Raw genomic sequence first — 16,237 nt, 5'->3', positions numbered from 1 at the left:
GTCACACATATCACTACTACTAGACAACACTGTAGTAGCATAAAAAAATTTCAATGTAGCATGGGGGAGTTGCAACAGTGCAGCAACAGTGTGCCTGCCCCTTCTCCTTCCATTTTCTTCGGCTAGAGACCAAGAGCCGTCAATCAAGAGCCGCCAACTTGACTTTAGTGTACAGTCGAACCTCGATGTATCGAACGGCGTGGCGATCGCGAAATAGTTCGATATATCCAGAATTCGATATAAAAAAATCACGAAAAAAATGCGTCAACAGTTTGCTGAAAACGATCAACGAACCGTTTAAAATATTGAAAAAAAGTAGCCTGCTTTTTGTTGGCCATGGCGTGTTTGACGACTGCGTCCTCAATATAGTCCAGGCGATCCATAAGTGATAGGCCGGTGCCTTCAATCGCGCCGCAGTGGTGGCGCACAAGGGCCAAGGCAGCTACGACCTTAGCTGATGTCGGGAGCGGGGCATCATCAGCACTAGCGGGATCCACTTTGGCAGAGTCTTCATTTGGCTGCTCAGCAGTAGCTTTGGCGACAATCTCCACATCCGTGAGCTCCGCCCTTCGGAGTTAGGCCTGTAGCGCGCGACAAGCCTAACTCCAAACGCACAAACACTGCGAGCACAACGACCGATGCCTGCCGATGCTACGGGGGAGGAGCTTGCAACAAGTGCGCAGTGTGCCATTGACACCATAGAGACTGCAACGACTGCAAGCTGCAAGGCTGCGGCGTGAGTCCGGGTGTAAAGCGCGCACATGGCGCACCCATGCCGGCTCGCCTGACTGCTTTCCCTTTCCCGGCGACAGTGCGGGCCGCGTCCGAAACAGTCGTCTGCGTCCTTTCCCTCCTATACTTTCCTCCTCAATCTTTACCTCCCACTCCCCCTTCCCCCGCGCGAAGCCGTGTCAGTGCCTTCGTATTGAAAGAAAATAACAGCTCCGCTCTTTTTTCTTCACTTTCCTCATTCAAGAACCTCTACCGCAAGGCTGCGGCGCGCGTGCGCCGCTACGTTAAAGTGGCGCCCTCGGCGCCATCGATGTGTGCAGCATTCGTAAACGCCCGCCGCTCTATCGCTACTTTCGAGAGTTGCGGGAAAGCTCGCCGCCTGTCAATGGAGCGCGGGCGGTTTGGGGTGGCTGAGTTCGATATATCCATTATATGTCAAACTTTGTTCGAAATAAAAAAAATCAATAATGCATGCAATTTCCGCGTGATATAAGAACCGTTTGATGTAGGCAATAATTCGATATATCCGTGTTCGATATATTGAAGTTTGACTGTACTGCTGGAATAAAAAATTTATATGTAACCGTAGAGTATTGATACCTGAATTCAACTTTGGCATCCACTTGTTCTCCAAAAGACTGGCAAGTATAGCATCATGCACCAGCATTTTGTGCAGTTTGGTGCATCATCACTGCACCCTAGAGGACTGCTGCAAGACTGCTCCCAAGAGTTGGCTCAGTTTGTGGGACACAGTCAAATCAATTACCCCACCCCCTCCTTGGATTCGCCAATGATTTATGCAAAATAAAAATCTACCGCAATAGAAAGCAGTTCTTGGCACACAGGCGACTAGTGGAAACTGGTGAAATGTTGATTCGGCCACTGCCTCAAAACTAGTTTCGCAACAGCTCAAATGTAGAGCACAGGGAGCATTTATTTGATAATGCTTTTAAGAACATTTAAAAAATAAGATAGAGGCACATCGCTTTTATTTTCCAGTTACAGTCATTGCTATTGTTGTTAATATTATTCTTATTTGGTTTGGATATACAGAAAAAACAGAATAAATTGCATCTTCGTGCCTGTGATGCGATGGTGATGCGACTGGTGCGCGTAATTGTGAATGATTGAAAAGTGCGCGAAATTAAAGGATGACCGAGTGCACGTGCTGGGTCGCCTGAACAACGACGACGCCGAGGACCGGTACACGTGAGAGCGTGGAGCGCAAGCATCCAAGACCATAAAGCAAACAAGGGCCAATGGCTGATCACCACGGAGTTTTGAAAGGCCAATCGGGACGAGACAAGTGTGCCCCAGAGGGAGCCAATCCTGAAGGGCAAAAGAGCTAGTAGTTCGAGGTGAACGAGGCAAGAGGAAGGTCACAGCTGGGAGCTGAAGACAGGCAGTCGGGTGGCAGACCTGAGCCTTCTGGACTTCACCCGGTCTGGACCTCCGGACAACGCCTTCCAAGGACGGCGAGCTGCCTCAACGGTCGAGACCAAGGCCTGCAGATTCCGGTGCGGGTGCAGCAACGGCAGTTCGGGTCACGGGCCTGAGCCTTGCAACCAGCCACCTCATCGGGCGAATCTGGGCCGCCACAGGCATCACCGAGCGAGTCCCGTTCCATCGTCGCCGCCAGCGAGCATCGGTACACGCCGTCGCCACCATTACAGCAGCAACGTTTTGGTGAGATCGAACTTGCTCTCTTCCCTGCACCGCCGAATCACCGCGTCAGAACTGCATCATGTAGCTGTGACTTTCCGTCGGCAGTTTCGGGACTTTAGATGTTTGTTTTCCTTCTAAATCCCGCTTTTAGCCAGCTACTCATTTCTTGCAGTTTGTGTTTGAGTTTTGCTTCAGTTCTGCAGTAAATGTTTAGGTGTTGTTTGTTAAGCAAACGGCTTTGTCCTTATTAGAAAAACTCTCCGGGGCTCAACCAGGAGAAACAAATCAGCAACAAGAACCCGCATCACAAACTGGCGTCCGCAGCGACAGGACAAAGCCGTTGGTTTGACACCTTCATTTATTGACGCGGTTGACATCATGTCGAATATGCGAGAGCTAATGGCCTTGGCGGATCGCATGGGAATTGATGGGGCGGATTTTAAAGCATGGTACGAGGAGAAGGAGGCACGAGCACGAGAGGAACGGGCTGCGGAACGAGAAGCTCGAAAGGAACAGTTGGAACGGGAGACGCAGGCCAAGAAGGAGCAGCTTGAGCTCGAGACGCGCGAAAAAGAAAAACAGCTCGAACTGGAGACACGCGCAAAGAAGGAGCAGCTGGAATTAGAGAACCAAAACCTGCAACTGCGTCTTAGACTTGCCGAAGCTGAGAGTAGCCGTGTGGAGACAAGAACTGTTGACTCAGCACCAGGCTCAGCACAAGAAAGGAGTGTTTCATGAAGCGTGAATCCTCATAAGTTGATACCGGGATTTAATGAAAGCCGGGACGACTTGGACGCCTATTTAAAAAGGTTCGAGAGAGTCGCCATCTGTCAAGAATGGCCTAGGGACAAATGGGCCACAGCTTTAAGTTTATGTTTGAGCGGAGAAGCCTTAAAGGTGTTTGGAAGACTTTCGCCGGAGGATTCACTCGATTATGATAAAGCCAAGTTGGCGTTGCTCCAGCGTTTCCGTTTTACGGCCGAAGGGTATCGGGAAAAGTTCCGACAAAGCAAGCCACAGGACGGCGAAACAGGCAAGCAGTACGCAACTAGGCTACTGAGTTTTTTCGATCGTTGGGTCGAAATGTCGAGGACCGGAAAAGAATATTCGGCTCTTCGTAACTTGATAGTTACAGAACAGTTCTTAAGAAACTGTCATCACCGTTTGGCACTTTTCCTGCGAGAAAAGAACTTCAACAAGCTAGAGGACATGGCCGAGGCCTCAGATAACTTTTTAGAAGCTCAGAGGCAAGTCAACCTGTTAGTTTTCCGAGAAAAAGTGGAATCTAAAAGCAATACGGAAAAAAGTGGTAGTTACTCGGAGAGAGGAGCAGTACGTTGTTTTGTATGTGGCAAAATGGGTCACAGGGCATCGGAGTGCCGATCAAGGTCAAAACAACCTTTCTGTGGATATTGTCAGAAGGCGGGGCATGATTCCAAAACTTGCTCAAAGAAGAACGGTTCAGCCAACAAGACGTCATGTCTTTTGTCGCCAGAGGAGCACTCAACGGAAGTGAAGCTTTCACCGGACAAAGAAGAGGACATGGCGGGCGCTGTGAATACTCACCCGAAGTTTGCCACACACAAAATGCCCGTGTTACAGGGCCGAATCTTTGGCCGAACCGTCTCAGTGTTGCGGGATACGGGTAGCAATACACTGGTGGTGCGTCGTTCTCTGGTACCCGATGAAGCCCTCATAGGTACTACCGCTACGCTATTCTTAGCCGATGGCAGTAGCATCATCGTTCCTGAGGCGGAGGTGGAAATTCATTCACCTTATTTTTCTGGTACATCTATTGTCAAATGCATGACGAACCCACTCTACGACCTTATCGTCGGAAATGTACCAGGTTCACGTGAAGTCCATGACCCCGATACCAAGTGGGAGGAAAGGATTCCGGTAAAAACCTACCCCAACTATATAGCTAGTGGAAAAGGAGCAGATAGAGAGGATGGTACCCTGAAGTCTTCAGTGGTTGGTATCAAAATCCGAGAGCAACGGTCAATCTCATCTGAAATCGATGTACCCACCTTGAAGACGACCCGAAAGGATCTTAGTGCCGCTCAAAAACAGGACAAGACCCTAGATTCTTGCAGGAGTAAAGTAGGTCAAGGGCTACAGGGAGGATCAAAGTCCTATTCAATCGAGATAGAAAAGGGGCTGCTATACCGCTATTATCACCTACCATCTGGTAAGGTGATTCAACAAGTAGTAGTGCCCCAAAGATTGCGCAGCCAAGTGCTTACTTTGGCGCACGAAACCCTGATGTCGGGGCATCAAGGAATAAAAAGAACGATTGATCGTGTTCTACAATCATTTTACTGGCCAGGAGTTCAAGAGGCAGTGAGGAGATACGTGCGCTCTTGTGACGCATGCCAACGAACCTACCCCAAGAGCAGAGTTGGTAAGGCACCACTAGGTCGAATGCCTTTGATAGACACCCCATTCGAAAGAGTGGCAGTGGACATTATCGGGCCTTTAAAGCCAATATCACACATGGGTAATCGATATATACTAACACTAGTGGACTTCGCTACTAGATACCCAGATGCAATAGCCCTGCCATCCATCGATTCAGCCACAGTAGCCGAGGCACTGGTAGAGATGTTTTCTCGAATCGGGTTCCCGCGTGAGGTACTTTGTGATCAGGCATCATGCTTTACATCGGAGCTAATGAGAGAGGTCAATGACTTGTTGGCGATCAAGCATCTCAGCTCCACACCCTATCATCCCATGTGTAATGGCTTAGTGGAGAGATTTAATGGCACACTAAAGCAAATGTTGCGTAAATTGTGCCAAGAGGAGCCCAAGACATGGGACCGACTATTAGCCCCACTCCTGTTTGCGTACCGGGAAGTCCCGCAAGCCAGCTTGGGATTTTCGCCTTTTGAGCTGATCTACGGTAGAAATGTTCGAGGACCTCTCAGTCTACTTAAAGAATTATGGACCGGAGACAATCAAAGCGAGGAAGTGAAGACAACATATGGGTATGTCCTGGATCTCAGAGATCGCCTAGAAAAAACATTGCAGTTGGCACAAGAAAACCTGTCACGAGCTAAAACAACGCAGAAGAAATACTATGACCGGGGAAGTCGGATGCGTCGGCTAAAGGTTGGAGACCGCGCCCTCGTACTACTTCCCACGACGGAAAACAAGCTTATGATGCATTGGAAAGGACCTTTCAGGGTCACAGGAAAGAAGGGTGACTCTGACTACTGGCTGGATATGGGACATACTACCAAGCTGTTCCATATAAACATGTTAAAACGCTACGAAGAGCGTCCTCCAGAAATATCACCCCAGTCCGCATCTTTCATTGTAGTGGAAGAGGAAGAGACAAACACGCCAGTGCCTACCTTTAAAGCTACTGAGGGCTTTGGTACTGAAGCTATCAAGCTTGGTCCTAACCTCAGGAATAGACAAAGGGAAGAAATTGACGAGCTCCTAGCCACCCATAAAGACGTCTTTTCCGAAGTCCCCGGCAAGACAAACTTGTTAGAGTGTCGTCTTAAACTGACAACGTCCGAGCCTATCAACACTCCACAATATCCGTTACCATTCGCAATGAAAGAGGTAGTTGAGAAAGAAGTCGGAGAAATGCTGCGACTCGGAGTGATTGAAAGGTCCGACTCACCTTACAACTCACCATTGGTGCTGGTGAAGAAGCCCGATAAGAGTTACCGTACTTGCATCGACTTCCGTCGCGTCAATGATGTGTTGGTCTCCGACGCAGAACCAATTCCGAGAACGGATGTATTGTTTACAGAGATCGGCACTAGAAAATTCTTCTCCAAGTTTGACCTTACGAAAGGATACTGGCAGGTGCCCTTGGACAAAGAATCCCGGCTAAAAACGGCATTCTCCACCCAATCGGGACACTACCATTTCCTCTATATGCCATTCGGTATCAAAACAGCGTCCGCAGTGTTTACCCGGCTAATGAGACGTCTCCTTCAGGGCATCCCGAACGTCGTTCATTATATCGATGATGTTCTCGTCGCTACGACAACCTGGGAGGAACACATGCAGACTCTGAGTGAACTGATGAATAGGATTCGAGAAGCAGGACTCAAAATTAAGCCCCAGAAATCGGAGATTGGAATGACGTCGATTGTGTTCCTGGGTCATCGACTGGGAGATGGAACAATTCAGCCGGTAGAGGACACGATCATAAAAATCGCCAAAGCCCCATTACCCACTACGAAGAAACAACTACGTTCGTTTCTTGGCTTGGCAGGATATTATCGTGATCTAATCCCTCACTACGCTGAGAAGGCACGGCCTCTGACAGAGATGACAAAGAAAAGGGAGAGTAACAAGATCAATTGGAATATTGAAGGGCAGACAGCTTTCGAAACACTAAAGCAAGCTCTGGCGTCTGGACCTATTTTAAAGGCTCCGGATCTCAAACGTGGATTTGTACTCCGCAGTGACGCCTCCGATTCTTGCATCGGTGCAGTCCTTATGCAAGAGCACGACGGTGTTTTATACCCGGTAAAATACGCCAGTCGTCAGCTACTGCCTCGAGAACAGAACTACTCAACAATCGAGCGGGAGTGTCTCGCGTTGGTGTGGGCAGTGGAAAAGTTCCACATATTTTTATATGGGACATATTTCACGGTTCAAACAGATCACCAACCGTTGCAGTACTTATCTCGAGCAAAACACCTCAACAGCAGAGTTCTGCGGTGGAGTTTAGTACTGCAAGAGTACAACTTTCACGTAGAACATATAAAGGGATCCGAGAATGTTGGAGTCGACTACATGAGTAGGTTGCAGTGAATATGTTCTGTGTGTTATTATTACAAGGTTATGCTTGTGTGGTGGACTGTTACTGGAGTTAATGACTGTATTTGTACTGTTCTTAGTTGCTGCCAAAAACTTTTCTTATTGTTGTTGGTTGAATGTTGCGTTCTGTGGACTCGGTGTTTCGACGTGAGACATGTCAACGAAGAAGCAGTGTGGTGCCATCGGTGTGTTGTGATAGCTTGTGTGGTGCGCATCGAACGACAGTTTTTCAACGGGAAAAACTTCTTCGAAAGGGGGCCATTGTGATGCGATGGTGATGCGACTGGTGCGCGTAATTGTGAATGATTGAAAAGTGCGCGAAATTAAAGGATGACCGAGTGCACGTGCTGGGTCGCCTGAACAACGACGACGCCGAGGACCGGTACACGTGAGAGCGTGGAGCGCAAGCATCCAAGACCATAAAGCAAACAAGGGCCAATGGCTGATCACCACGGAGTTTTGAAAGGCCAATCGGGACGAGACAAGTGTGCCCCAGAGGGAGCCAATCCTGAAGGGCAAAAGAGCTAGTAGTTCGAGGTGAACGAGGCAAGAGGAAGGTCACAGCTGGGAGCTGAAGACAGGCAGTCGGGTGGCAGACCTGAGCCTTCTGGACTTCACCCGGTCTGGACCTCCGGACAACGCCTTCCAAGGACGGCGAGCTGCCTCAACGGTCGAGACCAAGGCCTGCAGATTCCGGTGCGGGTGCAGCAACGGCAGTTCGGGTCACGGGCCTGAGCCTTGCAACCAGCCACCTCATCGGGCGAATCTGGGCCGCCACAGGCATCACCGAGCGAGTCCCGTTCCATCGTCGCCGCCAGCGAGCATCGGTACACGCCGTCGCCACCATTACAGCAGCAACGTTTTGGTGAGATCGAACTTGCTCTCTTCCCTGCACCGCCGAATCACCGCGTCAGAACTGCATCATGTAGCTGTGACTTTCCGTCGGCAGTTTCGGGACTTTAGATGTTTGTTTTCCTTCTAAATCCCGCTTTTAGCCAGCTACTCATTTCTTGCAGTTTGTGTTTGAGTTTTGCTTCAGTTCTGCAGTAAATGTTTAGGTGTTGTTTGTTAAGCAAACGGCTTTGTCCTTATTAGAAAAACTCTCCGGGGCTCAACCAGGAGAAACAAATCAGCAACAAGAACCCGCATCACAGTGCCATTTGTACACCACTCGATAAAACTGCATAGTACTTATAACAACAATACCATATTGAAATGGCTCTTAATGACGTTGTGTCACAAATGAAGCGATGGTATAGTCTTTGTGCCACAAGATCTGCATCACATGCTGTTTTCTAGTAACAGTCAGCAAGTGTACAGAGCCTGCAATCAAACTCCTCAGGTGCACTGGCAAAGGGCTTCTAATTTGGTGAATGAAACCGCAGATAAAGAAATAAAAAGGTCACTGCTAAGCGAGCTCTGTCATGGAAGACTCTCACTATGAAACTAAAGTCATAGGACTGTGAAAGGAACTCACCGGACAGCATTCTTGAGCAGCTCGGGAATGATGTAATCTAGGGGCATCTGAATATATGGAAAGGAGCAGTTCAGGTGTCCATTGTACTTGAAAGGAGGCGCCTTGCCGTACTTGTGCACTGACACTTGCCTGAAAGAGGACCCAGCTGTTGTCTCACTTGTCATTTCGCCTTACCCACCTTCTTGTGAGCTCATTTTAAGGGCATTACAAAAGGATGTGCAGCACGCAAACAAACACGAAAAACCCTTTGAAGCATTGCTGCCACAAAAGTTTTTTGCCCTGCTGGAATGATTGTTTCCTTTTTTGGACGTAATGTATCTACTATAGTTTATTATAGTATTATTGTAAGTTTTTCTTCTTTTTTTTTCTTATCCCTCTCACAGTATGTATAAGAGAGCCAGGGCAATATTCCACCACCAGATATTTTGCGAGAATAATAGAAGGGATAAAATGAGAGCACTTGAATGAAACTGAAGGCCTAAGATCCTGCAACGCAGCTGGCCGAAGATGAGTAACAGCATTTCATCCCCATTTAAAGGAGCACTGACACAAGATTTCAAAGACGAGATAATGAGTGGGAATAGATTTATATAGAGACACACAAAACATGCACAAAATCTCAAGTGCTAATATAGCCTAGAACATATTTACAATCAATTTTAAAGTTGATGCCGCACAACTGAGCTTATATGCGGAGCCCCTTGTGACACCTACATAACCACAGCGGGAGTGTAAACAAACCTACGTCACGAGTGCAGCACCCACTTGCGCATGCTCTTGTGCATGGCGACCATGCTACAGTTTTGCGTGGTAACAAGGCCAGCTGTGCTTTGCCTTGCTACCGGAACTGCGCCTGCTCAGCACTTTCAAACCGAAACTTCGACTGGGCACTCTAAATAAACAGCCGCTGTGCACTCGGCCAAACGACGTTTTCAGCTGCGATAAGTGGCTCATAAGCTAACTGTGGCAACAAAAAAAAAAATCAAGGTGCAATATTTTTGTGTCAGTGCTCCTTTGAGGCAGATGCTGAAAAGTAAAGAAGAGGACGCTATACTTGTGCGCCAAAAGCAGAAAACACTTGAGGGCCATCGCCTAAAATCCCTCCTTCTCCCAAGCCTGTAGCCATGGAGGGAGGGGGCCCCTCCCCCCCATTGAAATTCACATAGAGAGGGGGTTTACTGAGGGAAAATAATACAAATAGGTGTTTTTCAAGGCTTTCATCAAGTGCCCTACAGGAAACAATTCCTGGCTACAGGCCTACCTCCCACTCACTTCTCTTTCACACCCTGCACTTGATTAACCCAACAACTCCCATATTCCCACACGAGTGCTCCTAGAATCTCAATACCTAGTGAACTAACCTGGGCTGCTGAGCCACCTTGTTCATGATTTTTTGCAAAAATAGGCAAACAGTCAAAGGAACATGAAAGAGAAACCACATCAACATCCGCTAGTTAAGAACTAAACCACAATTAAGAACTAAAGACAACACAGGAGGAAGAAGCAAAACGCCCTCTGTCATTGCTGGTGCTTTTGCCATTGCTCATTAGTGAGAGCCTCCAATGTATCTGGTGGAACATGCTGGTTCCGTTTTCTCCTTCTTCCCCACCTAGACTGAACCTCCAGCTATGCCTACACAACTACACTCCATACCATGCATCAAGTGCATTGCTAGCAAGACTTCGTGCGGCATAGTTGTTTTCATCAAGAGGCAGTTCAGAAACTTTGCCACCTGCAATGCCATTCTCTTTCAGTTTCATGAAGATTGTTTGTGCCTTGGGAATAAACAAGCTCCCTCATATGGCTGTCAGTATGTTGTTCTGGATCACTTAGTATCTACTTATTTTCGTTCCTTTTTGTTCTTCATTTGCAGCCTGCAATCGAAAACAGCATGGGCAATGCAGAGGAAGCACACAAATTACTGATTATTAAACTATATTTTGACAAAAGGTGTTAATAAATACATAGCAGGCCGGAGCACTTCACCACAAATGAAATACAAACAAACCAAGAAAAAGTACAGAGAAGAAATGCTGTCATCACGTGATGATGCGTATGCACGGCACAAGTGGTGAAATCATGATAAGGTAGCTGGGAGAATTTCTGTTGGGCAGAAAAATACCAGATGGGTGCATTGACACAGTAACCTTTTTGCAAGGCAATCTTATGCACTTTAAGTATTTCTCATGTCATTCCATAACTGCTTCTTGCTGGCTTATCTGATTCGGGGGACGGACGAATCGCTTGCAATGTATGCCTGAATGACAAACAGCTCTTGTTGCATTGCGGTGCTCGTGAAGGTTGTCATTTAAACATAATAACTAATGTTTAAACTACTTTTCAGTAAACAAAGAGATGCTGTAGACATTACAAACTCAAGACATGAATGCCCACTCGTGTTGCCCGCTACAAGCGAAACTTTCCTAGGGAGAGTTGTTACACGGTTACACAATTCAGACAGCTCATTTGGGGCACTCTCAGAGACTATCTTGCAGGCGAATCTACTTCAAATTATGTGAAACTTTATGCCATTTTTGTGTGGTAGAAAGTGAGAATCGAAGTGTGCGGGCGATTGTCGTGTGGTCATGAAAGGAGAACGACAATAAGTGGATCTTGCGCCGGTAAGTTGGCGATGGCACTGGTCTGAGCTGCCTGGAAGAAACCCGCATTCCCAGTCGTCAGTGGTGCTCGCATCCCAAGCCTTCAACTGGAGGCCACTCGTTCCAGTGCAGCTAAGCTGTGTCCTACACTTCTACTATGCTGGGGAACCTTCGAGACCAAACCGGCGCCAGGACCTACAGTGACTGCGTCATTGTGCGGCCCGATACACCGCGAGTGTGTCATGTTCAGTCTGCTAGACCAAACTGACTAGGTGGCAGACTGGAGCATGTTTCATTTGTGTCTGTTGTGTAACACACGCATCTATTCTCGAGATGCTTGTCTTGTTTGAGAGTCCTCCACACTCTAGTGACCGATTATTAGTGATGAGCGTTGCCTATATGACATTTTAATTTGGTTTTGAAGTAAGGGTGAGTATTCAGGTTCAATCAATATTTTCTGTAATGTGACATAGATGGGGCCCTCGTGTGACGTTGCAGAGGTGAAGCAAGCATTGCAGAGAACATTTTCGGGCCGCACGCAATTATACAGACTGGCTTCCGGGCAGGACTATTGCCGGGCTGATCTCAAGGCGGTTTTGGACGCCGGGATGCTTCTATTTTTTTTCTGAGGGGATAAACGTTCAAAGCTCCCACATTGTTTCATTCTTCACCCACAGGTCTACCTATTTTCGTTCATCGTCACCGAAGCTTGAGCCCGCACGGTCTCGCGTGGTGCCCCACGTTGGGGCGCTAGTTTCTTATCAAGTTATAGGTACTTAGGCAGGAGTTTCGAACAGACGCAAAATCTTTCTGTATTAACGATACTAGCTTTAATTACACGATGCATTAGGGCATTTATAGTTCAATACATCACTACTATAAAAGTCGCAAACAACAATTTCGCTGTCAAGGATGTTTCCATTAGTCCACCAATGTGCATAAGAGGCCTGCATCTAAATCATCACAGTATCAGTGCAAACCTTCCTATGGCTAGTGTTTTTGTGATCAAAGAGTAGGCCATACAAGTTTGTTGGCTAATGATTCGTTTTTCCCATTTGTGTAATTCGCAAGGCCGTAATTTGGCATAAATGATGGAAACGTGCAAATGAACACAACCACTGAATTTCATACTGAAACGAAGGCGATTTTTTTGGTCAATGAATCGTATTGTAACGCGAACTGAAAGAGCGAGGAAGAAGAAGAGATCGGACGCTCTACCGTCACTGCCGAATCACCATCCCTCGAGAGCGTCCGATCTCTTCTTCTTCCTCGCTCTTTCAGTCCGCGTTACAATACGATCCATTGACCTAAATAATCGCTGGAGTTGGCCTTCAAGGCTTATTTTTATTTACATAAAAATTTAAATCACACACTGTAAGAAGATTTAAAAACCTGCTGCAACAGTACTGTGCCTTTCAGGATGGTCAAAAACTGGTACAATGACAGTTGCTATTTCCATACAATCTCGCACAGGTATTGAATGCGGGTGTACACAACAATTTGCATACGGATCAGAAAATTTGCATACAAATCAGAAAAAGATGAAAGCACTAGGAACCCCCAAAGACGAGCGGTGACTTCCAGCAGGTTCTTCACTTAATAAAACATGCATTTAAAATTAGAGTAGACTCTCATTAAATGGAAATCTGCTAAACTGTACTACTGCTTAAACGGAACTCTTGCCTCTGCAGTGCTTGGTTTTGAGCATGTATTGAGCCCCCGTGTTCATCTCTCAGTTAATGAAACTCCTATTATATGAAACATATTTTTCCAGTCCCTTCAGGTTCCGTTTACTGAGAGTCTTCTGTACGTACATGAGATGGTACCACCTCGTGTGCATAGTTATAGCACATGCATGTCCATGCAATTTTACAAACTTGTTGTTGACAACTAAATTTGATCTTGATGAAAACATTTTTATTATTTCGTTTTAAATGTTCTTCAGCCACCTAGTGACCAGTTCTGTGTCACCCAGGAACAAATGAAAGGATAGCCTTACATGAGTGTGATGTACAGAGCAGAACACGACACTACACAACGGTCATCTCGTTGGCTGCTCCACAGTGGCCAATTCACTTTTCTTCCCATTGCAATACACATCCCTTAGGATGCAAAAGCAACCAGCAAGTTTGTGCATAGCTGCATGAACCACATATATTTGAGTGGCGACCCCTACGCTGTGTGCTTCACACGCAGCACATGACACAGAATAATTGACTGAAAGCCCCCCCCCCCCCCCCCAGTACAGCCAGTTGAGTTCCCACAAAGAAAGCAGGCAGCAGGGCTCTTGTGGAAGGAGTGAGAGGGAAGAGGAGGACCCTCCATGTGCTGGGAAACGCCGTGGCTCACACTGGCATGCAGCTGCCGCACGCGAACAAAAACAGCCAACTGTTCAAAAGTATGCGACGTAAACTCTGTTTATAAGACAGTAATGCCTTCCGAGTAGAATTGTGATGTTCTCGAAAGTTTGTCCAAATGTTGTTCAGTATAATCACTTTAAAAAAATCTCAGTGACACGATCATGCCTCACACACAAACATTTCTGTGGTTGGAGCCAAGCTCCACGAGCTAGCACAATGTGCCAAAGAATGGCTGCAAGACTGCACACCATTATAAACCGTTGTAAAAGACAGCCCATCGTCAGGGCTGTCTTTTACAACGGTTACAAACATTTCTGGCCTCGATTCACTGCATGCAAACCACTTCTTAAGACGCTTTCACTCCTAATGACTGGTTCAGTAACGCGTGCTAAGATTGGGAAGAAGCAATCAACTGTCAAGGGCCACAACACATTTGGTGCTTTAAGTACGCATGTTGTACTGTTATAGCCAATACTACTGTGATTGCTGTCCCTCAAGTATGTGTAACCAGGGTCCTTCAATGCTTTTTTTTGGTCACAAAACTCCTTTGTAATGCTACGAGTAGAGCTTGCTATGTTGCTGCAAGCGCCGCACAGCGGTGCTAGAAGCCTGCAGGGGGCATTTAGGAGATCTTCGCAGTGTAGGGGGAGTCTGCAGGAGAGGAGGGCAATAAGTCCTGCAGCAGTCTCGTTCAGTTTTCCTCATTTTTCTGAATTTATACTACTGAGGGCTATGAGAATTGTATGCAAGGACATGGTTAGTGTACATGAATGACGATACCCAAGACATGCTGTGTACCAGGTTGTTGCTCTGACCCCAGAAGCATGAGCAAAAAGGCTTAGTTGACTTAATGTCAACTAAGCTAAGTTAAATAAACTAAGCTGACTTAATGTCAACTAAGTTGACTAGTCAACTGCTTAGTTTACTTAATGTAAACTAAGCTAACGCAGTGATGCTATCGAGGTCTTCCGATTTGAAGCAATCTTTGAAGCAGCTACATTTTCCTTTTGCAGCACTTTGAGTGTATGTAGTGCCACGTTAGATTTGGCCAGCTGGCCGCATCAAAGACGCAAGCTGTGTTGCATGTGATGCGCGAGCTATGAGGAAAGCAGAACGACCTAGCTCCTGGCTTGGCGTGATGCTGCAGCGGCGACTCCGCCTACGTCTGCGTCCCAAATAAAAGCTGCGGCCTCGACACAGGCTCATCGCCACTGTCTCGCCTATCCTTCCTCAACAAGTGTCTCACAGAGACAGTCACTCTGCATTGCACTAGACGAACTGGACAACCAAACTCTTTCTGAAGAAAGAATCCTGCGCTACCGACAGGACTTTATGTCGCAGAAGAAGGCTGTGAAGGCGCCCCTGCGCTTCTTGCATTCAACTGGCGTCTCCAATCAACTGTGATCAGAATGCCCTGCGTGTGTGTGCATGTGTATTTTTTTTCCTAATTTATTTTATATCTCTCAATTTCTATCCCCTTTTGACCTTTATTTCCCCACCACTGTACAGGGCAGTAAACCAGCTCTTCTCGGTTAACCTCCCTGTCTCTTCCTTTTATTTATTTCTCTCTTGGAGCCCCTATATTGGAGCACTTTGGAGGAGCAAAATTTTCCATTTCGAAGAAATCTCGAGCAGCTAACTTCACATCCTGGAGGAGAAGCAAGTTGCATCTACATTCAAGGGCATGAATATTTATTTTGGGGCTCTTGTCTCCTGTGAAGAGCTAGAAATATTTCAAATCATTACAAATCTCATCAAGCCAATCATCTTAGAAGCACACCATATTTCGGTTGATGATGCAAAAATAATGGCATTATTATGTTGAGCATTCTATAAAAACTTGTTCAGTGATTATTTTCGGAGCAAATAAACATAATACTGCATGAATAAAATTTTACTTTATGAAATAACATTCTAAATATACCTAGTAGTTATCAGTGGATATGGTAGACAAACGCTGTGAGGTACAATGCCAGAGAACCACATAGTTCCAACTGCATTTCCCTAAGATGGCTCCAAGGATAAAGAAAGGTTCTTTTTCCTCACAGCTAATTATACTGTGTGGGGGTGCTATCGCCCCTGTAAAGTCATTTGCACCTTGTGATGCACACGTGTTTCACAGAAAAGCCACACTTAGGGTTCACAACCATCGAGCAGTAGGTGGCATTGTGCTCGTGACCGTTCATCATAATCATCGTGGTTGGCCCAGTAGTGCCAGCAGTGACACCTGGCAGTGAGTCTGGGTGGCAGCACATGACACATTAGCGAGTTCTCTTTGGCATGTGGGGGCTGGCGTAGCGGTCAACTTCCTGCGGCGGCGCCGTGGGGACGGCGTTGCGGGGGGTTTTCCCCTGAGCCCCTCGTGATGAGTTGAGCATTGGCAACGTGGCCTATGCGTTACCTCGTTATCATTATGTTGATTGAGTATTGCAATATTGTGTAAGGTTGTTTTAGCGTGTTAATCATTAGTGATGTATTTTGATTTGGCTGACGATGTCGCCGAACAAAAGATAAGTTAAATAAATGTATGTTTTTGGTTTTGTTTGATTGTGTCAACTGTGTCCGTTCGTATCGAGAGCATGGGCTCATATTTCGAGAGTCCATAACAGCTGGAT

At 46.7% G+C, this 16,237-nt stretch overlaps 1 protein-coding gene across 3 annotated transcripts in view; it reads right to left on the bottom strand.

Annotated features, from left to right (window-relative positions):
- Positions 1–16,237, bottom strand: part of LOC119168205 (branched-chain alpha-ketoacid dehydrogenase kinase) — a 225,222-nt gene that overhangs the window by 50,410 nt on the left and 158,575 nt on the right. For 2 of the 3 annotated variants that reach the window (XM_075890993.1, XM_037419612.2), the window contains one exon: positions 8,663–8,791. The exons of the other annotated variant lie outside the window; for it this stretch is intronic. In XM_075890993.1, the coding sequence (XP_075747108.1) occupies positions 8,663–8,791 (129 nt within the window). The remainder of the gene's footprint in view (positions 1–8,662; positions 8,792–16,237) is intronic. 3 annotated transcript variants of the gene reach the window in all.

The sequence above is a fragment of the Rhipicephalus microplus genome, chromosome 3 (genome assembly GCF_043290135.1).
Source record: "Rhipicephalus microplus isolate Deutch F79 chromosome 3, USDA_Rmic, whole genome shotgun sequence".
Lineage (NCBI taxonomy): Eukaryota > Metazoa > Arthropoda > Arachnida > Ixodida > Ixodidae > Rhipicephalus > Rhipicephalus microplus.
This window is presented reverse-complemented; position numbering and strand designations above follow the sequence as displayed.